This window comes from Theropithecus gelada, chromosome 9, assembly GCF_003255815.1.
Source record: "Theropithecus gelada isolate Dixy chromosome 9, Tgel_1.0, whole genome shotgun sequence".
Taxonomy (NCBI): domain Eukaryota; kingdom Metazoa; phylum Chordata; class Mammalia; order Primates; family Cercopithecidae; genus Theropithecus; species Theropithecus gelada.
The window spans coordinates 94,211,754-94,236,485 of record NC_037677.1 but is presented as its reverse complement, the minus strand read 5'-3'; the positions used below and the strand labels follow the sequence as shown (position 1 = coordinate 94,236,485).

The following is a 24,732-nucleotide window of genomic DNA, read 5'->3' as shown; positions in this document are numbered from 1 at the left end:
TGGACAACATGGTGAAACCCTATCTCTACAAAAAATACAAAAATTAGCCGTGTGTGGTGGCACACGCCTGTAATCCTAGCTACTTAGGAGGCTAAGGTGGGAGGATCGCTTGAACCTGGGAGGTCTAGGATGCAGTGAACTGAGATGGCACCACTGCAGTCCAGTCTGGGGGACAGAGTGAGAACCTGTCTCAAGATAATAATAATAATAATAATAATGGTACCTGCCTTACAGAATTATTATGAGATAAATGATTTGAAACAGAGTAGTACCTGGCATATTGAAATACTCAATTTGTAGTATTAATAGCTGTTAGGATTATGATTTTTGTATACAGAAAATTCAGCTTCTCCCGTCTTTAAAGGGCAAGAGGATCTTCTCAGCCTTAATTCTGCATTTACTTCTTCCTGCCATTTATCTAAAGACCTGATGACAGCACCTCCTGGGCTTGCTGAGCCCGTTTTTCCCTGGAAGTAGGTTGGACAGAGGGTTTTTTTTTTTTTGGAGACAGAGTCTCGCTCTATCACCTAGGCTGAAGTGCAGTGGTGCAATCTTGGCTCACTGCAACCTTGGCTCACTGCAACCTTCACCTCCCAGGTTCAAGTGATTCTCCTGCCTCAGCCTCCCAAGTATCTGGGATTACAGGTGCATGGCATCACACTTGGCTAATTTTTGTATTTTTAGTAGAGATGGGGTTTCACCATGTTGGCCAGGCTGGTCTCAAACTCCTGACCTCAGGTGATCTGCCCGCCTGGCCACTAAGCCCGACCTGGACAGAGGTTTTAAGAACTACAATTATTGTAGCTGTCTGAATACCAGTAACATGGTATTCCTACATTTCCCAAGTAATGTAAGGGACCAATTAGGCTGGCAGAATTCTTGGAAACATTAAAAGCCACATGATAGACTCTGATATTATGGAACTCAGCATAAAGAAATAAACTGGCTTCTCCAGTTGATGTAGGCTATGCCTCTTTCCATATTGCAATGTCTTGTCTAATTTCTTCCCAGCTCAGTCCCTTGCCAACCCTTCTCCCATTACTCAGATAGGGCCATTATTCAGCGTGATAGGGGAGGCTGGGGTAGTGCAGTTTTATTTCTCTCCATCTTGTGCTCCTAATGTCTTCAGAGGAGCTTTTGGCATCTTGTAACCTACAGCACCTACTACCTTAGGGTGACCATCCAGCTCCTTCCAACATGCACATGGCCAGTATATCACTCACGTGCTTACTTGTCTACAATTCACACATCAAAGCAAAATGGTCCTCTGCGCTATAGAAATCTGACAAAGCACAGAGAAAAGAGGTCATAACCCTGTCTACGTAGCTGAGCCATTATCACAGGATGGGCTGTAGTACAAGGGCCCTGAGATGTAGGGAAAGAGTGAAGAGGCCCCACAGGGACACAGTCAGGTGATAGAAGTTGTTACTCAAAGGCTTCTCACCAGGAGTTAAAGAATCTAGGGTCTGACACAGATGTATATTTTGCTAACAGCAATTCCAGGCTCAGTATTGTGACGGCAGAGCCACAGGGACCCCATGCACATTCCGTTGCCTTACCCGATGGCCTGTGACGCGGAGAGAACCGATTAAAACCATTTGATAAACTCCTCCCTTGTCTAGCCCTGTGTTCGCTGTGAACACTGTAGAGGCAGGTTGGCCAGTCTGTACCTGGACTTTGAATAAATCTTCTGTATCCTCAAAAAAAAAATAAAAAAAAAAAGAATCTAGGGTCTCAGAGAAATGCCTCTTTAACATTTTCTTTTTCTTTTCTTTTTTTAAAAGACAGGGTCATGCTCTGTTACCCAGGCTGGAGTGCAGTGGCCCAATCGTAGCCAACTGCAACTCTGAACTCCTAGGTTCAAGAAGTCCTCCCCACTCAGCCTCCTGAGTAGCTAGGACCACAGGCATGCACCACCATTTCTGGGTAATATTTTTTTTTTTTTTTTTTTTTTGAGACAGAGTCTTGCTCTGTCGCCTAGGCTGGAATGCAGTGGCGCCATCTCGGCTCACTGCAACCTCCGACTCCCGGGTTCATGCTATTCTCCTGCCTCAGCCTCCTGAGTAGCTGGGACTACAGGTGCCCACTGCCACGCCTGGCTAATTTTTTGTATTTTTAGTGGAGATGGGGTTTCACAGTGTTAGCTGGGGTGGTCTCGATCTCCTGACCTTGTGATCCACCTGCCTCTGCCTCCCAAAGTGCTGGGATTACAGGTGTGAGCCACTGCGCCCGGCCTTGGGTAATTTTTTTTTTAAGAGGTGGGGTCTTGTAATGTTGCCCAGGCTGGTCTCAAATTCCTGGCTTCAAGTGATCCTCCTGCCTTGGCCTCCCAAGGTGCTGAGATTATAGGCATGAGCTACCACGTCCAGCCCAACATTTTCAAAGATAGTATTTATTCTTTAGTATTATGTGACTGCTATAATTTTTCTTCAACTTTTAAAAATAATTTCTATTTTATTTATTTATTTATTTATTTTTGAGACGGAGTCTTGCTCTGTCGCCTAGGCTGGGGTACAGTGGCGTGATCTCGGCTCACTGCAAGCTCTGCCTCCCGGGTTCACGCCATTCTCCTGCGTCAGCCTCCCGAGTAACTGGGACTATAGGCGCCTGCCACCACGCTCGGCTAATTTTTTGTATTTTTAGTAGAGATGGGGTTTCACCGTGTTAGCCAGATGGTCTCGATCTCCTGACCTCATGATCCACCTGCCTTGGCCTCCCAAAGTGCTGGGATTACAGGCGTGAGCCACTGCGACTGGCCTCTTTTTAAATTCTTTATTCTTCTTTCTTTTTACTCCTGGTTCCAGGCTTATCTTCAGCTTTTTAATTGGGAAATTTTCGAACCTCAGTAAAGTTGAAAGAATGGAACCTTCTGGATTCTTCAGTTGTTGTATTTAGCCAGATTTATCTCATGTGTCTATGTATATCCACTGGTATATCTGAATAATGTCTGTTTAATTTCTCTCTCTCCCTAGATAGATTTTCTCTTTTGGCCAAATCTTTTGAAAATAAGTAGTAGATAATTTGACATGTTTACCCCAGATACTCCAGCAATCTCCTTTCAGTTCTTCACCCTGATATTTTGCTTAAGACTATTTGGAACAGTGTAGGATGCTGGCAAGTACCAAAACAATTAAGTAAAAAAGAAATTTGTTACTGATAGGGTAACAAATGACCCCTGTTGCAGGTGTATCTCTGTCCCTTTGTAAGCAGCGGTTGTGTAAGAGGATATCTGTGGCTTGAGGGCTGTGTGTCTGTGTGATTTCAGGGTGCAACCTAGCCTCCCATGAAATCTTCAACATCTACTGTTTTAAAGAAGATAGGGCCAGGCGCGGTGGCTCATGCCTGTAATCCCAGCACTTTGGGAGGCCGAGGCAGGTGGATCACCTGAGGTTGCAAGTTTGAGACCAGCCTGACCAACATGGAAAAACCTCATCTCTACTAAAAATACAAAATTAGCTGGGTGTGGTGGTGCATGCCTGTAATCCCAGCTACTCGGAAGGCTGAGGCAGGGGAATCGCTTGAACCTGGGAGGCAAAGGTTACTGTGAGCTGACATTGCGCCATTGCACTCCAGCCTGGGCAACAAGAGTGAAACTCCGTCTCAGAAAAAAAAAAAAAGAGAGAAGATAGGACACCTTCAGCTTTTGTACTCTCCTACCAGAGAAGATAAATGATGGTGATACTAAGTTTGACAGAGAGGAGAAACTGTGTCCTCATGGACACATAACTGAAATACCTGTAAAATACTGACAAAAGATGGTAAGGACTGGACTCAGTGGCTCATGCCTGTTATCCCAACACTTTGGGAGGCTGAGGTGGGAGGATCATTTGCGGCCAGAAGCTGGAGGGTGCAGTGAGCTATGAATGTGTCACTGTACTGCAGCTTGGGCGACAGAGTGAGACCTTGTCTCAGAAAAGAAAGAAAAAAAATTAGGGGAAACTGGGCAAATGCTATATAGGAACTCTCTGTACTATCTGCAACTTTTCTCTAAAATTATTCCAAGGTAAAACATTTGTTTAAAAAAAAAAAGATGATGAAGAGATAGTGGTGGAAGGAGAATCTAAATGAAATGTTGGCTTTTTACTTTTTTTTTTTGAGATGGAGTCTCGCTCATTCGCTTAGACTGGAGTGCAGTGGCGCAATCTCAGCTCACTGCAACCTCCGCCTCCCGGGTTCAAGTGATTCTCCCACCTCAGCCTCCCCAGGAGCTGGGATTACAGGCAACTGCCATCATGCCCAGCTAATTTTTGTATTTTTGTAGACACGAGGTTTCACCATATTGGCCAAGCTGGTCTCAAACTCCTGACCTCAGGTGACCCACCCACCTTGGCCTCCCAAAGTGCTGGGATTACAGGCGTGAGCCACCACGCCCAGCTGGCTTTTTACATTTTACATTTACATCATCTTTGTAGGAAAATCATAAAATAGGGATGAACAACAATAAATAATTAAAAACACCTATATTTTCTTGATACCCAGAGATGACCACTGCCAACTGCCAGACTTTTTTCTACACTATAGGTAGATAGGAAGACAGAATTTTAGAAAGTAAAAGGGGTTACAATCTTACACGGGTTCCTTTTCTGCTTTCCTTTGCATCTAACACAACATTGTGATTACTTCTATGCCAATACATTTACATGTATATCTGATAGTTCCCTGGTTAAATTTCTAGATATTTTAGGATAATTGTTTCTTATCCCTTAAATTATTAACAATTTAATTTAATCTTTTCACTGTTATAAACAATATTACATTATATACTTTTTGAAACTAAATGTTTTATGCATATCCATTAGTGTTTCTTAAAAATGGAATTGCCAAGTCAGAGAGTCTGTTTTGTTTTTTTTTTTTGAGATGGGGTCTCGCTCTGTTGCCCAGGCTGGAGTACAGTGGCATGATCTCAGCTCACTGCAACCTCTGCCTCCCAGGTTCAAGAGATTCTTATGCCCAGCCTCCCAAGCATCTGGGATTACAGGTGTGCACCACCACCACACCTGGCTAATTTTTTTGTATTTTTAGTAGATACAGAGTTTCTCATGTTGGCCAGGTTAGGGTCTGTTCATTTTTCAGGGTTTTTTTGTGTTTTGTTTTTGTTTTTTGAGATGGAGTCTCACTCTGTTGCCCAGGCTGGAGTACAGTGGCATGATCTCAGCTCACTGCAACCTCCGCCTCCTGGGTTCGAGCGATTCTCCTGCCTCAGCTTCCCCAGTAGTTGGGACTACAGGTGTGTGCCCACATGGCCTGCTAATTTTTTTTTTGGTATTTTTAGTAGAGACGGGGTTTCGCCATGTTGGCCAGGCTGGTCTGAAACTCCTGACCTCTAGTGATCCACCTGCCTCAGTCTCCCAAAGTGCTGGGATTACAGGCGTGAGCCAGTGTGCCTGGCAAGTGTTTATTTTTTTGAACTCTCCCCAACTCTGAGTCATTCTTTTGTATCTTAACTAACTGGAGGGCAAAAAAAATAAAATATTTGTTTTCGTTTGTATTTTTTAAATGATTTGAGAGGTTTCTATTTTCTGTTTTGCTCATTTCTACTTTTGTAAATAGCCTATTTGCATGATTTTCCATTGGTGTTTTTAAAAATTGGTTTGTAGGAGTCCTCTCTACTGATCTCCTTTCAAAGGCAGATCTGGAATGCTGAGGCCTCTCCCTCACCCATCTCCTTTTTCCCACTGCAGATCTTAAATCTGACCCAGGCCTTGAAAGACAACAAGAGTCCCCTGCACCTCGTCCAGATGCCGCCTGTGATTGTTGAGACGGCCCGTTCCCACCAGCGGTCTTCTAGCGAGTCCTACACACAGAGCTTTCAGAGCCGGAAGCCCTTCTTTTCATGGTGGTAGCTCCAGAGGCAGGCAGAGGAAATATTGTCAGAGACTGGTGGGAGGAAGCCTGGGAAGTGGGGTGCAGGAAAAGCCAGAGAAGCCGGTGGAGAGCAGCACCTTTAAGAGCCCTCCCTCTCTGCTTGCCACCCCGCTCAGGGCTTTCCCATCCACAGGGAGAAGCACAATCAGGAACAGTGAGTGCTCCTCACCCTTCTGAGTGTGGGGGAGGCTGGAGCTCCATGCACATAGTCCAGATGCCTGGGAAGGAGCATCTCCCTTCCAGCATCTGCTGGTGGCAGGCTGGGACAGTCCCTTCCTTCCCTGACACCCTGCTCTATTGCAATTCCCTATTATATTCTGCATCAGAAAAACAAACAAAACGAAAACAACTTTAAATGCTTGTAGCAGAACCCTGGGTCATCTCATGTCAGAAATCTTTAATCCAGGCCTAAATTTGCATAGACCTGACATTCAGCTGCCTTGCAGTTGCTTCCTCCCATGAGCCAAGGCGGTGTCAGAGGGCAGCTGGATGATTCGCAGTACCACAGCACTGGGACAGACAGAAGCCACACCTTTCTTTCGGGTTTTTGCCAAGCCTCCTCCATCTCCCACCAGTGCTGTGGGCTGGCTGCAAGCCTCCAAACAGTTCTCCTGGACGGGAGGTTTTTGCTTTACCCCTGCCAGCACTTCCGCACACAATCATAGAGAACCTGTCTGCTCTCTGCTGGCCTACAGCTTGTCTCTTTCTCAAGCAGAGGCAGGAAGAGCTAGTCTTAGCATTTACATTTTAGTAGGAAGTTGACTCCCAACATGTAAAAGTGATCCACGTGGCTGGAGTGTATGCTGGGAGCTAAGTGGTCTATGGGTGAACATATCCCACCTTGCTTCCTGAGTCCTTGGTCCCAATCTTCTCATTTGTTCCTGTCGTTTTAAGTTTCCCCCGCCAACTCTTTTGATGTAAAAGTTCAGTTTGTCTTCTGGAGTGGGTCTCTGCAGGGTTCTGGGATGAGTCTTGGCTTCTAAGAGGACAGGCTGTTAGGTTCTTGGACTTTTTTTGTGCCACCACTGCTGCTTGGTGGAAGTCACAGAACGTGGATTCTGCCTCATAAATAGCAGTTTCCCTTTTCTCCCTGACTTGTTCTAGGTCAATTTCTCTATGGCTTCCTGAGAAAGGCGGGACCCAAAGGAGAGAGGCCTTCAGACTGTCCCTGGTTCTGCCCAGCTCAGTGCGCATCTTCTTGCTTCCATGTGTCTTTTCCCCTGCTGCCTCACTCCCCACCCCCACTTGCCAGGTGTTTGAGCCCTTTCTACACCAAAGCAAAGTACGGCCTCAGGAGGAAGTAAAAAGGGTGCCCTCTATGTCTGAGGGGCAGCTGTGTTCATGCCCTGTGCTACTGGACATTTCACAATTCTGGCACCTTGCAATTGGTCAGTCAACCTCAGAAAGAAACTATCTTGAAGGTTTGAAAAACAACCAAAGAAAGGGAGTGAGGACTATGGCTGCATGTCTACTGCTTGCCCGGCTGCAGAGCAGAGATGTGCAGCCCTCTGGTCAGCTGGTTCAGGCTGGTCTCCACCGGTCCCCTTCCAGTCCAGCCACCAGGAGCCCGGTTGTCCCAGGCTTCCACCTGGCTGACAGGAAGAATTTCTGAGAGCCGGATGTGCATGCCCTGTGGACAAAGGTACAGCTCACCTGCCTGCCCCAGCCCCGACAATCACATGCAGCTGACTCGGACACTGGCCTTGGGAACAATGTTTGAGGGAACACCTGCCCCCTGACTGTAGGAGCCAGAAGGGGACTCAGGTGTGCATAGCTCTCTGTAGACATTTTTACCCAAACCTGTTGGTAAAGTGCCCATCTGGTGTGCAAGAGAGCCTGGGGGTCTAACAGGGAGCCCGGCTGCCTCACCTGGCCACAGCCTCCATGCCAGATCTGCACATTGTCTCGATCCAGACCAGCTCTGTGATCAGAAGGAAATTGGGTCCAATGTAGGAGCAAGCTGGTCCTGGGCCTGGCAGGCAAGAGTGTGGGCATCCTTTCCTTGCCTTTCTCCACTCTCCCTCAAGCCTGTGCTCAGGTTGCCTTGAATGTGGACTCTGGAAGAGCCAGGGGCCCAGAGTGCCGGGGCAGGCTTCTGGGTGGCACTCGTGGAACACCGTCCCTCTGCCAGCCATAGGCCCTGCCTCCAGTGTCAGGGAATGGAGGCTGGGCTGCGAGAGTGCTGCTGCCCCCTGTGTCGTTCTTCTAATCCACTGTAGAAATTGTACGTAATGTATTTAAGTCAACGCAAATGTATGAATAACAAATCCAGTTCTGACCTTTTTTGTCCAGTTTCTTTTGGGGGAAGGGAAGACAAAGAAGATAGGAACGGAATTTTGACGGCAAAGAAACCTGTGTTTCCACGGAGTTGCTGATTCGTGGCTCCTGGGGCTATTTCCCCCGAATAAAGATCCAGGTCCTCATTTCCAAAGTCCCAATGCTCTGAAAACCAAAAGTATTTTCATAACCCATTTGAAACCAAACCTGACCTGAACCTGCACTGATGGGAAGCTATTGGTAATTATGATGTGTCCCTCTTAGTGTGATTCTTTGTTGCAGAAATGTCAATATATTTTATGACATGGTTCCCTACTAGGGATACAGTATTTGCCCTGACTACTTAAGAGCCAAAAAAGTTAAAAATCTGAATTCCAAAATAATCTAGTACCAAGGGCTTGGGATAAGAAATGTGGACCTACAGGCTGGGTGCAGTGGCTCACGCCTGTAACCCAGCACTTTGGGAGGCTGAGGTAGGCAGATCGCTTGAGGTCAGGAGTTTGAGACCAGCCTGGCCAACATGGCAAAACCTCATCTCTACTAAAAATACAAAAATTAGCTGGGTGTGGTGGCACACACCTGTAATCCCAGCTACTTGGAAGGCTGAGGCAGGAGAATCGCTTGAACCCGGGAGGTGAAGGTTGCACTGAGCCGAATGCACCACTGCATTCCAGCCTGGAGTAAGACTCTGTCTCAAAAATAAATAAATTAATTAAATAAGCAAACAATAAAATAAAAAAGAGGAACTACCTATACTCAGGTAGTAGTGGCTCCTCCTCTCGGCCACCAGAGGGCAGCCCTGCCTTGTGTACATCACTGCCCCACTTCACACCCTGAATAATCTGCTTGATCTGCTATATGCTTTATAGGGCGGATGGAGAGGGAGAAGAAAGTTAATAAGCACAGAGTGTGCTTCTCTTGAGGTGGAGCTAGAACTGCAGGAAAAACCCCTGCTTTCAAGGGTTTCCAGGTCATGGGAAGCCTAGGATATAATGCAGGCAGCTTCAGAACGATTGGTCCACCTTTGGGTGGTCAGCCCATAAGGATGAATAAGCCAAATGAGGAGCTGGCACCACTAGTTTGACTGCAGATTAAGCCAATCCAAGGCCCCAGCCTACTGTGCGGGGCTGACCATGACAGTCTTTCCCTTCTGATCCTGTGGATCAGGACTGCTGCAGAGACTCTCCCCTCTACTCCCAGTCCAACAGGCTCTGGAAAAGGAAGCTGTGGTCCAGGGGCTTGGCATGGGGCTGAAAGAGGAGAGGGAGGTGAAAAGGAGAGGAAGCCAGCCCTGATGTTTCCTTACTGGGGACACTCTTGCCCCTCCCACTCTGTTTCAGTTCCTCCCCTTCTGTGACAGACTCACACACTCTTGATGCAGATGTTTTTATTTGCCACTGAAACCACGGTTTCCCTGTGGACCCTGATGGTGCGGGAGTGTGGAACAGGCTGCTGGAACCATGGTTTACAGTAGTAGCAGGTAGATTAGTAGCATGAGTGGTGAAATGCTGTGTCTGAGTGCCTGTCACTTGGCTCCCAGGGGAATATCATGCAGCCCAGGAATAGTGTTAGATTGGGAAAGACTGGCAGGAACAGTCACTGTCTCTCCTCATTTTGGTGAGGAATGGGTCGCACGTAATGGAGAGCCCAGCAGAAGCATCCAGTCCTGTTCTGAATGGAGCAGACCAGTGGCAGCGGCCTCTTGCTTTCATTTACCCCTTTGGGCTGCTTGCCTAAAGTCTCTCTTCCTTCTTCACCTCCCCAGGCCCTTTGGCAAGAGGGAAGACACTGCCATTCCTGGCTCTTTCCCTGGATCAGTGTCTGATCTGGTGGAGGTAGCTTGTGGGGCCTGGCTTCCTCCAGTTCCGGCGGATCCTGGCACTTGTCCTCCTAGAGTGCAGATACTGCTCACCGGAGGCTGTCTCCGTGGCACTCTGTGGGTCGGCCAGTGGAGAGTGGGGCTCCAGGATTCTGCAGAGAACAAGTGTATGATTAGCCAACATCAATAGGGAGAATGGAATGGGGATTTCAAGAGATTTTGTCATGGCAGACCATAAAACATATGATTTGGAGCAAAATGAGTCGGGGGCTCTGGTCTGGTCATTCCTGCTCTGAGAACTGTCTGACTAGACAAAGTTTTCAGATTTCTCTGCAGTAGAAAGGGTTGGACCAGATCAGGTTGTACAAAACTCAACATTTCTTCATCCTCATCCTGTATTCATGGCAGATGTCATTAATTAGTCATGCTATTAAACTGGTTTGATAAGCAGTGACTACTAATCAACTGGAGTTAAATACAAGCTATGACACTGACTTGCCATCTCAGGACCTGATGACCTCCAAAGGCCTGTTCAGGTCTGATGTTCTGATTGTGGGCCCCAGAGAAGGCAGCAGAGAGATGAAGTGCAGAGCATCACCCATAGTGATTGGTTGAGGCCAAGTGGTTCAGCTCCATCCCTTTGGGTTCACTCTTCCTGGGCTGGCAGTGGCCTAGGCAAAGAAGTGGCCGACTAGGGAGACTGGGGAGAGATCTCAAGGTAAAAGTTTTTCAACACTTTTTAACCCATAATGCCTCGACAATACATTCCTAGGCTGTATTCTCTGTAATCCCCAGCCAAGATTTTAATTAGGCTTTTTTTTTTTTTTTTTTTTTTTTAAAGAGATAGGGTCTCACTCTGTCACTCAGGCTGGAGTGCAGTGACAGGATTATAGCTTACTGCAGCCTCAAACTCCTGGCCTCAAGCGATCCTCCTACCTCAGCCCCTGGAGTAGCTAGGACTGCAGGTGCATGCCACCATGCCTGGCTAATTTTTCTTTGTTTTTTGTGTGTGTGTGTGTGTGTGTGTGTGTGTGTGTGTTTCTTCAGAGATAGGATCTCACCGTGTTGCCCAGGCTGGTAAGCTGAGAATCACAGCAAAATGAGGTGGTGCTACTAGGACTCAGGGATCTCTTTCCATGGGAGTTCACAGGGTTGTATATGACTCCACAAGTAACATCTGTCTTTTTTTTTTTTTTTTTTTTGAGACAGAGTCTCGCTCTGTCACCCAGGTTGGAGTGCGATGGCACCATCTCGGCTCATTGAAACCTCAGCCTCCCAGGTTCAAGCAATTCTCCTGCCTCACCCTCATGAGTAGCTGGGATTACAGGTGCGCACCACCACACCCAGCTAATTTTTGTAATTTTAGTAGAGACAGGGTTTCACCATGTTGGTCAGGCTGGTCTCAAACTCCTGACCTAGTGATCTGCCTGCCTCGGCCTCCCAAAGTGCTGGGATTACAGGCGTGAACCACCGCACCCACCAACAGCAATCTTGTAAGTGCCAACCAAGTGATGACACTGTGTAGACCTTATAACCACCCTAGTGTTAGGCAGGCACTTTACAGTGAGGCCACTAGCTCCAGGCCACACAGTCAACACAACGGTGGAACAGGCGTTGGTGCTCTTCCCTTAGCCGTCCAGTTCTAGGAACTTACCTGAGCCGGCTGCAGTGGTGTAGCGAGTGGCCCAGGGGTTTCTGCCTTGGGGGCCTCTTCCTGCGCAGCCTCTTGAGGGCCTCAGCCACATGGTGGTCCCCTGCACATTCCCAGATGATCTGTGCCCGTTCCTCGGCCAGCTGGTCCCCGCTGCGTTGAAACAGGCCTTGGATCTGCAGCAGCTCGGCATCCTGGAAGATGTTGGCTGAGGCCTGCTTGCGGCCCCGGGCCTCAATCGGGGCCTGCCAAGGGGGTGGCTCACTGACCACCGAGGCTGGGGTACCCATTGTGGATGCTCTGAGGATGCAAAGCATGGAGACATCAGCAACTCAGCTGGTCCTTCCCAGACCTGGGGGTTCTGGCTAATCCTAGGGCTTCTGATGTTTCCATTCTCCAGGAGCTAAACTGGAGGAAGTCTCTTGCCTTAAAATCACTTAAGCGCTTATGTGTCAGACACCTATATTATCTCATTTAGGATTCACAGCAACCCGTGAGGTAAGAACTATTGTTTATCCTCATTTTACAGATGAAGAAGTGCAACTCAGAGGGGTTAAATGACTTGCCAGTGTCACAAAGCCACGTGCACATGCAGAGCCAGCAGTTGAACCCAGGTCTGTCTAGCTGTAAATTCCATGCAGACACCAGGATGCCCAGTAGCAGCTCAACTGTGTTGAGTACTTATACCAGGCACCTGTAAGAGCTTGCCTTTCGTAGTATCAATGAGATGTAACAAGCATAACAGCCCTGTAAGGTAGGTATTTTTATCCTCCTCATTTCACAGATGAGGAATCTGAGGAAAGGTTAAGTCATCCATGGTTATGCAACTAGGATGAGAACCCAGGCCTCTCTGATGCTGAGGCCCAGGTGCTGTAGCACACAGGTAAGAGAGGAGTTGTGGAACTGGGCTACCCAGGTTGGAATCCCACTTTATCCCCCTCCACCACTTATTTGGCGGGGCATCCCCCCTGCCTCAGCTGCCTCCCATGTCAAATTATCACCTGGTACTAGTACCTACTTTGTAGGATTAATATGAAGAGTGAAGGAAGACATAAAGTATATAGAATAGTGGTCAGTGTTTTCAATCTATAAAATTGAGACATCCTGTCTCCTATTTTCAAGACCTTGGGGATGAACCAAATCCATATAATTTAGCAAACATAGTATGAAATAAGCCAATCAGATCTAACCACAGTCCAGTGGACCTAATGAGCCAGAGGTGGAGGCAGAAGAGGAAGCTACAAAGGTTAGAATATACTGTCAAGGGCAGAGGCTGAAATTTATAAGAAGGTTCAATAGAAGTTAGGCTCTGTGTCAATGTCTCCCATCATATCCAGGAAGTGAAAATTAAATAATCTCCTTTGATTCTAGATAGTTCACTTTGAATAATAAAGGCCTAAGAAGCTTACCCACCACATCCTTGTCTCCAGCACAGCCTGGAAACAAGACTGGCATTACACAGAACAGGTTTCGAGTCCCAACTCTGACACCTTAAGCAAGTTACCCAACCTCCTCTCTGAGCCTGTTTCCTTAAATGTCAAATGGGGATAAGATTACCCACTTCTTAGGGTTATAGTAAGGATTAAATGAGCCTAGTATATCAGTTACCCAATAAGAGCTATAGTTGGCCCTCAGCATCTGTGGGTTCTACCTCCAGGGATTCAACCAACCTTGGATAAATAAAAAATTTAAAAATACAATGATATGGCTGGGCATGATGGCTTACACCTGTAATCCCAGCACTTTGGGAGGTAAGGCGGGCAGATCACCTGAGGTCGGGAGTTCAAGACCAGCCTGACCAACATTGAGAAACTCCATCTCTAAAAATACAAAATTAGCTGGGAGTGGTGGCGGGTGCCTTTAATCCCAGCTACTTGGGAGGCTGAGGCAGGAGAATCACTTGAACCCAGGAAGCGGAGGTTGCGGTGAGCTGAGATCGCACCATTTCACTCCAGCCTGGGCAACAAGAGCAAAACTCCGTCTCAAAAAAAAGAATACAATGATACAACAATAAAAAAAAACAAATAAAAAATAGATTCATTGTAACTACAGAGCATTCACATTGTATTAGGTATAAGTACCCTAGAGATGATTTAAAGCACGCAGGAGGATGTGCACAGTCTATACGCAAACATGGTATTTTATGTAAGTGACTCAAGCATCACACAGAGGAGCCTGGAACCACCCTCCATGGATACTGAGGAATTTGTAAATGCAAATCCTCCTCTGTTGGCCTCTGTGACCTTTGTACCTGAGTCAGGGGTATAGGTGAACCCTGCTTTCCTCCAAGCTGTGTGGCCACAGCCAGCTGATGACAGCCCTGCGCTCTCACCCCTCTGTCCCAGCCCCAGGCCTTTTGGGGAGAGGAGGAGCAGGTCCTGCTGCTTTCCCAGGGCCTGGCTGCCTGAGTCAGACCTCATTCCACAGCCAGCTACAGAGACAGCAATCAACAGCAACTAGCTTCCAAAGGGGGAAAAGGAACATTAAAATATGTTTAAATTAAAATATTTATATGCTCATCATAAGAGGCAAACAGTACAAAAGCTTATATATAAAAGCTTTTCTAATTTCCTATCAACCCACTTGCAGAAGTAACCCTTCCCCTAACCTGCCTTTTGTTCTCTGTAAGGGTTTGAATTATTTCCGCCCCACTCATACTCCCAAAATATGACTCCCTCCCTTGCCCTGGCTTTCTCCGCTTCTCACCTCAATAGTCACCCTCATTATTCCAATCATTTCTATTCTCACTTTGTCCCAGTTTCCAGGCCTTCTATCATAAAAACTCCACCCTGTTTTCAAAAGATTTAATAACTAAAATAAAGCTGCAGAAGACTTCCAGATGAGTTAACATCATGAAAACTGTACTTTTTATCTGGAAAATGGGAATTTAAAAATCTGCCCCTTCTTAGGTGCTATTATGAAAATCCAGTTAAAACCTAATCTATGTGGTAATTAAGCCCCCAGAGCTGGATGACATAAACACACTGTGACAAGAGGACAACAGTTGGGCCGGGCGCGGTGGCTCAAGCCTGTAATCCCAGCACTTTGGGAGGCCGAGGCGGGCGGATCACGAGGTCAGGAGATCAAGACCACCCTGGCTAACACGGTGAAACCCCGTCTCTACTAAAAATACAAAAAATTAGCCGGGCGTGGTGGCGGGCACCTGTAGTCCCAGCTACTCAGGAGGCTGAGGCAGGAGAATGGGGTGAACCCGGGAGGCGGAGCTTGCAGTGAGCTGAGATCGTGCCACTGCACTCCAGCCTGGGCGGCAGAGTGAGACTCCATCTCAAAAAAACAAAAAAGACAACAGGCACCAGGTAACACTTTTAGGCTGATAAAGAGAAATAAAAGCTAACTATGGGATATTTACTCTGGATCAGGCAATATGGATGATATCCTTTAATCCTCAAAACAATTCTAGGAGTTAGGGACTGTTATCCCATTTCACAGGGAAGTAAAGGGAAGCTGAGATGCAAGTATGACTACCAGTGGCTCAGCCGAAGCCAGAGGTGGTTGAAATGACTGCAGCCATGCTTTTATTTTTATTATTACATATATTTTTGAGAGCGAGTTTTGCTATTGTTGCCCAAGCTGGAGTGCAGTGGTGCAGTCTCAGCTCACTGCAACCTCCACCTCCCGAGTTCAAGTGATTCTCCTGCCTCAGCCTCCCGCGTAGCTGGAATTACAGGCATCCCCCACCACTCCTGGCTAATTTTTTGTGTTTTTAGTAAAGACGGGGTTTCACCATGTTGGTCAGGCTGGTCTTGAACTCCTGACCTCAGGTGATCCTCCCGCCTTGGCCTCCCAAAGTGTTGTGATTACAGGCTTGAGCCACTGAGCCTGGTCAGCCCACGCTTCTAAACCCCCGAGCTGGCTTCACAGCCAGGCAGCTTAAAGAACACTTCATGTTTCTATGAAGAGTGCTTTCCTATTCCCACCTAATTCATGAAGGGGAAATCCTGCCAATGGAAAGGGAAGGACAATGAATTATCCCACCCGGTGGAGGCAGGGGTTGAGCTGTGGAATTTTGTTAGTCTGTTCACTAGGGTCTGGGCTCTTTCCTGGGTGGCAGTTAGCTCAGCCTTGAGCTGTAGCACTCTAAAGAGGAAGAGCCCGGCTTCCACAGAAGAAATTGAGAACTGCAACCCAGCCCAGTACACAGAGCCCTGGCTTACGAGTCAGAGGAGTGGGTTCAAGCCCTACTTCTGCCACTCACTGGCTGAAAGGCCTCAGGCAATTCACATCCCCTCTGTGGGTCGGTTTCCCTGTTACTGCTGTCAGAACAGCTTGATGTTGATGGTTTCTGAGGGCCTGCACAGTGCTGGGAGTCAACAATTCCATGCGCAGGTACGTCTGTACAGAAGGAGGAATGGAGCTACTTGTCTGCCAAAGCTAGGGGCAACATGTGTGGACAGGTCTGGCTAACTGGGTGCCAGGAAACTCCCCAGCCAGTAGCTCCCTTTCTCCTCCCTACTCTATGCTGTTTTGCTGCAGTGGGTCCTGGGGTTAGGATCTGGTAGAAAACAGAACTCACAGCTCTAAAGCTCCCTAGTGACCTCAGCTGGCTATGACCAAGCCTGGGGCAGAGGCCTAGGCTGGTCTGGGGTGGTAGGAGAAAGGGTGATATCTGGCCTCACCTCCCCAGGGAAAGAAGGGCAATAAGGATCATGTAGCAGCAGCTGCCTCGGGGAGGAAATGGCTTGGAGCCTGACTTCCCAGCAACCTCTCCCAGGACACCAAGGCTTTGACTCCACAGCTTCAGCGAGCTGCGTTACAAACATACCAAGAAACTCTTGCGGAGAATCTGAGCCTCCAGCCTCAACCATACCCTCCATGAACCTTGGGGAGGGCTTAGCACCTTCAGATTTTGAGGCCCGTCACTCTTTTTTGTTTGTTTGTTTATTTTTCATTTATTTATTTATTTTTTTTTGAGGCAGAGTCTCACTTTGTCACCCAGGCTGGAGTGCAGTGGTGCAAATCTCAGCTCACTGCAACCTCTGCCTCCAAGGTTCAAGCAATTTTCTTGCCTCAACCTCCCAAGTAGCTGGGATTACAGGTGCCCGCCACCATGCCTGACTAATTTTTGTATTTTTAGTAGAGACAAGGTTTCACCATGTTGGCCAGGCTGGTCTTGAACTCCTGACCTCAAGTGATCCTCCCACCTCATCCTCCCAGAGTGTTGGGAATACAGGCGTGAGCCACCATCGGCCAAGACCCCTCACTCTTGGCTCTGCCTCTTATTCTGGGATTCAGACAGCAGAGTGAGGCTGGGAATAAAACTAGGCAGATTCCAGGTAGGATTAGATGGTAAGTTTTGGGAACACCGATGAAATGGCGAATCAGAATTTATTATCAAAAGAAACTTTTCCTGCCTCATTCAATGTGTTCAATAGTTATTTTCCCTCCAATTTCCTGGAGAAGACCTTAGTCCAGGAAAAGTCAGTGTATACTTGAACAATAGTACTTTTGAAAACTAGAAAATGAAACCATGGGGCTATTAGATTACAAATGGACCTTTCATTTCAGAGCTGACATAAAAGAACATAAGTATGGGTCTGTGTACAAACAAAGACCAATTGCAAAATACTTCAATTTGACACAAACTAGGTTGAAAATGAACCCCAAAGGAAATACCAAACGTTGAAAATGACAAAGTTCAACTTGTTTTGAAACAGGCAGTAAGTGAAGAACTGTGGAACCCTAACAAAGAAATATATTTAAAAAGTGACTCACCATGCAATGAATTTGCAATATATAAATATGGTGTGCAATTGAGCACCCTTTGTAATATACGAAGTTCAGTTCAGACAGCTATTCTAGGAGAGTATCTCACTGTAGTCCAGGGAGGCCCAGGTAACCACGAGAGGCAGAACACATTTGAGTGAGCTGGCATGTCCTAGGTCCTCACGCAGGAGGAGGCACCCTTCCAATAACCCAGGTGATAGCAATAATCTCTGTAATCAGGGGCCTAGGGGCTCTTAGAAAAATTACTGGAGGCTCTGGCCCAAGACCCTAATCAACACTTGGGGCCCTGGCCTGCTACCCTACACAGACATGCCACTGGACAGCAGCCAAAATCTGTGACTCCTCAAATGGGAAGCCCAGTTCAAATGGCTGTGGGCTTCCCCACCAGCAGGGCTTAGCCTCAGGGAGGTATGCCTAAAGAACTGGATATACATTGGCCTCCAAATCTGTGCCCCTGGAGGTGGAGAAAGGAACTGGGCCCTTTCCCCAGACCAGTTCTCATATATGACCTGAAAATAAACTGCTACTAGATCTAGGGATAACCCTTTCAAGAGTTCTAGAACCCTGAATTCTGGCTGTGCTGCTAACTGGGTGACCTTGGATAAGTCTCAGTTTCCCCTGCCACAAGTTGCTCATCATCAAAATAGTGGGTATAAGGCCGGGCCCGGTGGCTCATGCCTATAATCCCAGCACTTTGGGAGGCTGAGGTGGGAGGATCGCTTGAGCCCAGGAGTTTGAGACCAGCCTGGTCAACATAGCAAGACTGCCTCTACAAAATTTTAAATAAGCTTTTTAAAATAAATGGTGAGAATAAATAACCCTTAGCAGGAAAAGGGAGATTAAGTTTGCAAGGGCATTCCTTCTAGCACCTGGTATACCACAGACATTCCACGTATGCTGGTTGAATGAATAAATGATGAAGGGAAAGGCTACCTGACTACCAGAGGCTATAGAATCATTGTCATTTTCATCATCACAGCAATCAGCAAATCTGTGTACTTTTAAGTCATAGCTTTATGATTAAAATCATAGAGGCAGCTTGTTCAGTGTCAAGCACAGAACAGAGCACGTTCAGATGGGTGCTTTCTTTCCTCCTCACATGAGGTGGCACTATTGTTACACCCATTTTACAGATGAGAACACTACACCCAAAGTCACACAGCTGGCAGGTGATGGAAGCTGGGATACGAACCCAGGCAGTCTGACCCCAGCACCCGGGCTCTCAAGCCACTGTTATTTTTGTTCCTGCCAGATGGCTGAGGAGGTCTTCTGGGGAAAGTCAGGCCCAGAAGCCTTTCGGAAGCTATCTGCTTCTGTAGATTGTGGAAGGCACAGGGATCCAAAGTCAGGGCTCCCAAGCCAGCCTGTGCACTTCTTTTTTTTTTTTTTTTTTTTTTTTTGAGACGGAGTCTCGCTCTGTCGCCCAAGCTGGAGTGCAGTGGCGCGATCCTGGCTCACTGCAAGCTCCGCCTCCTGGGTTCACGCCATTCTCCTGCCTCAGCCTCCCGAGTAGCTGGGACTACAGGCGCCCGCCACCGCGCCCGGCTCATTTTTTGTATTTTTAGTAGAGACGGGGTTTCACCGTGGTCTCGATCTCCTGACCTTGTGATCCGCCCGCCTCGGCCTCCCAAAGTGCTGGGATTACAGGCGTGAGCCACCGCGCCCGGCCCAGCCTGTGCACTTCTGCACTCCACTGCCCGGTGGAGAATTGGAGAAGGTACTCACCACGCTGAAGGGCAGCTCCGACAGACCTCAACTGGGGATGGGGCAAGCTAAGATGCGCCCACTCCAACCTCTTCCACAGCCTTCAGAAAGAGCGGGCGCAGCTCTGGGCTTCCTGCTGCGAAAGTGCTTCCAGGGCCAGTCGGTGATCACAGGCAGCACAAGAGCGTGGCAGAGGGTATTCTGGCCGAGGTCCTAAAGCGACATCTCCAGCACGAGGAAGCCCCGGGGCTCAGACGTGGCCGCTTCGCAGAACGACGGGGCCCTAAGTGGATCTGGCGGTCGCGTCCCCCGGTGGCACCCCGGCTGACTGTCGCTCTCCGGCTCCCACGGAAGCGCCAAGCTGGGCCGCCGACCTAAGTACCTGGTTGCTTGAGGCGGGCCGCACGAAGCTTCAAACTGGTCCAGACCACCTGGGTCACAGCCGCGGTTCCCGGGAGAAAGCGCTCCCCAGCCCCGGAACAGCCAATCCTCCGCCCGAGCCGGGTGTGAGCTCCCAGGCGAGCCTTCCAAACCTAAGGCGGAGTTCCGTGCGCCAATCATNGTGTGAGCTCCCAGGCGAGCCTTCCAAACCTAAGGCGGAGTTCCGTGCGCCAATCATAGGCGGGAGACAGGGAGGGGGCGTGTCCATCTCCGCCCCCCGCCTCCGCTGGCCTCGAAAGCAGAGTGCGAAGCTTCCTCGAACCTAATCAGCGGCGGAGCGGCGGCCAGGGGGCGTGTCCACCCGGGCCCTGCCCACCGCCCTCGCCGCCCTAGCGCGGCGCCGGAGGCGCCCCCTTCTTTGACGTCAGTCCCCAGGGCCAGCGCGGTTTTGCCGGCGCGGCGCCGGGCGGGGCTGCATTCCTGCCCCAGGGTGCGGCGGCAGCTGTCCCTGTAGGGTACACGTGACGGTGCCCCTTCTCCTGGGCCCAAGGCCAGCGCGCACGGCACCGACTGACTTACGGCGCGTGGCCCTCTGCAGATCCACAGATTCTGCCTTTCAACTTCCCTCCCAGCCCACTGTTTGGCTCCGGCTTTGGAGAGGAAGGGGCAGTCTGCTGCAGTCCGACCTTGGGCGTCAAAGCCAGAATGTCGTGGGTTCAAATATTGGGTCATTGTGCGACTTTGGGCCGGTTACCTAACCAAGACAGTATTTTAAAGTTTGTATTCATTCGGAAATGTTCATTAGTGACCTGTGCTGTCCGAGTTCCTTGATAGGCAGTAAACAAGAGAGACGGAAAGACCTATAGCCTTTGTCCTGGGGAGTCTACAGCCTAGTAAGGAGGCAGGCGTTAAACAACCTAAAACATGGAGTATGTGATTACAATTGTGATCAATGTTATGGCTATAAGAGGATAATTATGGAGGAATCTAAGCTTCCTCTCGGAGGTTCAGGAGGGCCGAAGAAGCAACATTTAAGCTGAGATATAAAGAAGAGTTGAAATTGGTCAAATGAAGAGGAGTGGGTCTGGGGAAACTGCTTTAAGGAAAGAGGGAAAGGCATTTGGTTGGGCCAGGAGGTAGCTTGGCTCCGGAGGAATTAAATGCGACCCGGAGTAAGGCTAACAAGAGAGAGCACGATGGGAAACAGAAGGCAGAGGCAGGCAGAGAAGGTTGTATGTGATCCTCGGAGGAGTTTAAACAGGGAATGGCATTATATGTACTGTGTTTATGTAATGGGCATTTTATAGTACTTACCACGTACCAGTAGTGTCAGTCAGCACTTTGCAAATTTCATCCTCATGACAAGTTTGTGTTTTTAGAAGGTCACTCCGGCTGCAGCTTGGAACTTGGATTGGAGGGGGCAGGAGTGGATGCAGGGTGTCCAGTGGGCCTCTGATAAATGCTTGTTTTGTCCTTGGAAGATGAGATGTTCGTGCACTTGTTCAGCAATGCTCAGGAAAGGCTTTTGGGTCTCCCTGACTTCCTTTTTATATCATAACTGACCTCCTATCCATTTAAGCTTGATTTTTCTTCTTTAAAAATTCTGGGTGGGAAGAGGAAGAGCCAGCACATGGGGATTTGTGAATTCCTTGCTGCAGGGTGAAGGGGATGTTAGGGAGCTATTCGTCCTCACCCCGTGATCTCCAGTTCCTCTCTCTGTCCTTCTGCACAAAAATAGCATCAGTAAGTGTTGTTGTGCTGTGGCTAAAAGGGTTTTTTGTTCTGTTTTGTTTTTTTGAGACAGAGTCTCACTCTGTTGCCCAAACTGGAGTGCAGTGGCACCACCTCAGCTCACTGCATCTTCTGCCCCCTGGGTTCAAGCGATTCTTCTGCCTCAGCCTCCTGAGTAGCTGGGCCTACAGGTGTGTGCCACCACGCCTGGCTAATTTTTGTATTTTTAGTAGAGATGGGGTTTCACCATGTTGGCCAGACTGGTCTTGAACTCTTTTTTTTTTTTTTTTTTTTTTGAGACGGAGTCTCGCTCTGTCACCCGGGCTGGAGTGCAGTGGCCGGATCTCAGCTCACTGCAAGCTCCGCCTCCGGGGTTTACGCCATTCTCCTGCCTCAGCCTCCCGAGTAGCTGGGACCACAGGCGCCTGCCACTTCGCCCGGCTAGTTTTTTGTATTTTTTAGTAGAGACGGGGTTTCACCGTGTTAGCCAGGATGGTCTCGATCTCCTGACCTCGTGATCCGCCCGTCTCGGCCTCCCAAAGTGCAGGGATTACAGGCTTGAGCCACCGCGCCCGGCCTTGAACTCTTGACCTCAGGTAATCCACCTGCCTCAGCCTCCCAAAGTGCTGGGATTACAGGCGTGAGCCACCATGCTCGGCCGCTAAAAGGTTTTTTGTTTTTTTTTTTTGAAACGGAATCTCACTCTGTTGTCAGACTGGAGTGCAGTGGCACGATCTCGGCTTACTGCAATCTCTGCCTCCTGGGTTCGAGTGATTCTCCTGCTTCAGCCTCCTGAGTAGCTGGGATTACAAGCACATGCCACCACGCCCTGCTAATTTTTGTATTTTTAGTAGAGGCGGGGTTTCACCACGTTGGCCAGGATGGTCTCAATCTATTGATCTCATGATCCTCCCACCTCGGCCTCCCAAAGTGTTGGGATTACAGGCATGAGCCACAGCGCCTGTCCCGTTAAAAAGGTTTTTACAGTGGCTTCTCTTCACTTTTCCTCAAGCCCTGGGGAACTGTTGAAAAAAACAAAGAAATCAGCAATGTTCATCTCCAGTGGAAAGTATTGGTGCAGAGAGTTTCAGCCAACTACTTGGCTAAGGAGGGGACTGTGCAGGCTCCTGAACCAAAGGCTGAGCTTCTGAGCCAGTGACTTCCACTGGCCCATTCTAATAAATAGGGAAGCCAGACTCTTGGCATATCGGTGCTGGGTGAACCTAGGAATTCTGATGCCATGAGCTTAGATGAGCATCCCGAGGTAGGAATTGGGAACTTATGGTTTCTGGGTCAGATGTGACTAAGGCTGGGTAGAGCGTATCTGGTATCTCCAAACATTTTTGCAGGCATGTGACCATGTGCTTACAATGAAACCATTTCTATTGTTACAGCTTTGTGATTCAATACTTCTGGCGAGAAGATGGGGCACTCCACAGTTGTGTGGGCCATGTAAGCCTCACCAGAAGTGGAGTCATCTGAGACTCACAGAATGGTGCTGGAGACAGTAATCACCCCAGACAGGGCCCTGTTTAGAGAAAGTCAACTCTGGGGAATGGAAACCTCATGAAATTCAGGCCCAAACTTGATTTTACCCAGGGCCTAGATTAAAGTGAGTTTAGTGAGGAACTCCTTTCAGGCATAAAATTTAAGAGGGCACCAAAAAACTCAGGAAACCCAAGATAAATAATATCTTAACACAACATTTTTTAAAATCAAAATTAATGCAAAAAATCCATGATGAACAGAATATCAACATTTAAAATATAGGCAGGCTATTGTTTATGACCTTGCATTATTTTGCAATGGGAACAGTCACTACCAATGAGGCTTTATGAGAGTTGACAATAACGTGTGAACAGATTGAATAACATGGAACTTTATATGTAGTCATTTTTTTATTGGAATGCTTTTATCCACTTTTTCTATTTGGTTCAAAATATAGAAGGTAAGTGCATATAGGACATATATTTTTTCTTTTGTCTTGGGCTCAAATATGGTTCAACTCAGTACTGGTTTTTACCCTCAAAGGAAGTAAAGCGTAAGAAGGGAGTTCTAACTGTTTTACCTTAAGCAAATTACTTAATTCCTCTGCCTATTTTCTTGTCTTTTTTTTTTTTTTTTTTTTTTAAGACAGGTCTTGCTCTGTCACCAGGCTGGAGTGCAGTGGCCCAATCTCAGCTCACTTCAACCTCCACCTCCTGGATTCAAGCGATTCTCCTGCCTCAGCCTCCTGAGTAGCTAGGACTACAGGTGTGTGCCACCACGCCCACCTAATTTTTGTATTTTTAGTAGAGACGGGTTTCACTATGTTGGCCAGGATGGTCTCTATCTCTTGACCTCGTGATTTGCCCGCCTTGGCCTCCCAAAGTGCTGGGATTACAGACATGAGCCACCTAGCCTGGCCTATTTTTCTTGTCTTTAAAATGAGAATAATCACACCACTTTTCAGTGTTGCTGTGAAGACAACTTGAGGTACTATAGGCTGAGTTCTTAATATACACCTTGCTATAGACACTAAACCAGCACTGGACTCCTTCCCTCTTTCTATCCTGCAAGAATGGTTCCTTGATGGGGCTGACACTTATTCCCATGGGTTTCTTATTGCTATTTGTCCTGTTCTGGGCAAAGTAGAGAGAAGTTTTACACTTAACTGACATGCAACAGTGCAACTTTTGAATTAACTCTGATTTTCTTGATTAATAATCATAGACATTCTAAACTTTTTAATAAAGCCCCTTCTGCTTACAACATTACATAAGGCAACTAGACTATAGCCCTCTTCTATCAACTGACAATCTGGACAGGCCAAAAATAGCAAAGTCCTTATAGAAAAATGGTACATGCCAGGCGCGGTGGCTCACGCCTGCCTGTAATCCCAGCATTCTGGGAGACTGAGGTGGGTGGATCACGAGGTCAGCAGTTTGAGACCAGCCTGACCAACATGGTGAAACCCTGTCTCTACTAAAAATACAAAAAAATTAGCTGGGCGTGGTGGCGGGCGCCTGTAATCCCAGCTACTTGGGAGGCTGAGGCAGGAGAATCACTTGAAACTGGAAGGCTGAGGTTGCAGTGAGCCAAGATTGCACCACTGCACTCTAGACTGGGCAACGACAGCAAAACTCCATCTCCAAAAAAAAAAAAGAAAGAAAGAAAAAGTAAAGAAAAGAAAAAAGAAAAATAGTACATTATAGAAGCACTAAAAAAGTACACTATTCATGTAGATTAGAATTAAAGGTCAATATTGTGTCAGCCTACTGTAACAAAATACCACAGACTGGGTGGCTTAAACAACATTTATTTTCTCACAGCTCTGAAGGCTGGGAAGTCCAGGCTTAAGATGCCAGCCAATTTAACTTCTGGTGAGGGCTCTCTTCTTGGCTTGTAGATGGCCACCTTCTCACTGTGTCCTCACATGCTGAAAGAGAGACAGAGAGAGCATATGCGAGTGGGCTCTGGGGTCTCTTCTCTTCTTACAAGGACATTCATCCTTATCTTTTCTTTTCTTTCTTTTTTTTTTTGAGACAGAGTCCTGCTCTGTTGCCTAGCCTAGAGGGTA

At 47.8% G+C, this 24,732-nt stretch overlaps 2 protein-coding genes across 3 annotated transcripts in view; one reads left to right on the top strand and one right to left on the bottom strand.

Annotated features, from left to right (window-relative positions):
• PI4K2A (phosphatidylinositol 4-kinase type 2 alpha) overlaps positions 1-8,148 on the top strand; it is a 37,527-nt gene extending 29,379 nt beyond the window's left edge. Inside the window, exon 9 of the mRNA XM_025397385.1 lies at positions 5,682-8,148. Within this exon, the coding sequence (XP_025253170.1) occupies positions 5,682-5,843 (162 nt within the window). The 3' untranslated portion in view covers positions 5,844-8,148. The remainder of the gene's footprint in view (positions 1-5,681) is intronic.
• Positions 8,149-9,512: 1,364 nt separating this feature from the next.
• On the bottom strand, positions 9,513-19,823 carry AVPI1 (arginine vasopressin induced 1). 2 transcript variants are annotated; one of them, XM_025397775.1, is made up of 4 exons: positions 19,653-19,823; positions 19,083-19,594; positions 11,616-11,910; positions 9,513-10,113 (listed from the first exon to the last, which is right to left on the bottom strand). In XM_025397775.1, the coding sequence occupies exons 3-4, from the start codon at positions 11,900-11,902 to the stop codon at positions 9,957-9,959; spliced, it is 444 nt and encodes a 147-aa protein (XP_025253560.1). In that variant the 5' UTR covers positions 11,903-11,910; positions 19,083-19,594; positions 19,653-19,823; the 3' UTR covers positions 9,513-9,956. The 2 variants fall into 2 exon arrangements, with proteins under 2 accessions (XP_025253560.1, XP_025253559.1); XM_025397774.1 differs by lacking the exons at positions 19,083-19,594; positions 19,653-19,823 and having other exon boundaries at positions 11,616-12,083.
• Between the last annotated feature and the right edge of the window lie 4,909 nt (positions 19,824-24,732).

What these genes read in the sequence shown, in the direction of transcription:
- AVPI1 (XM_025397774.1), bottom strand. Translation starts at nt 11,929, where the DNA reads ATGCTTTGCATCCTCAGAGCATCCACAATGGGTACCCCAGCCTCGGTG. An exon ending in CACCACTGCAGCCGGCTCAG is followed by an intron (nt 10,114 to 11,615) that starts GTAAGTTCCTAG and finishes TGTTCTCTGCAG; the next exon opens with AATCCTGGAGCCCCACTCTC.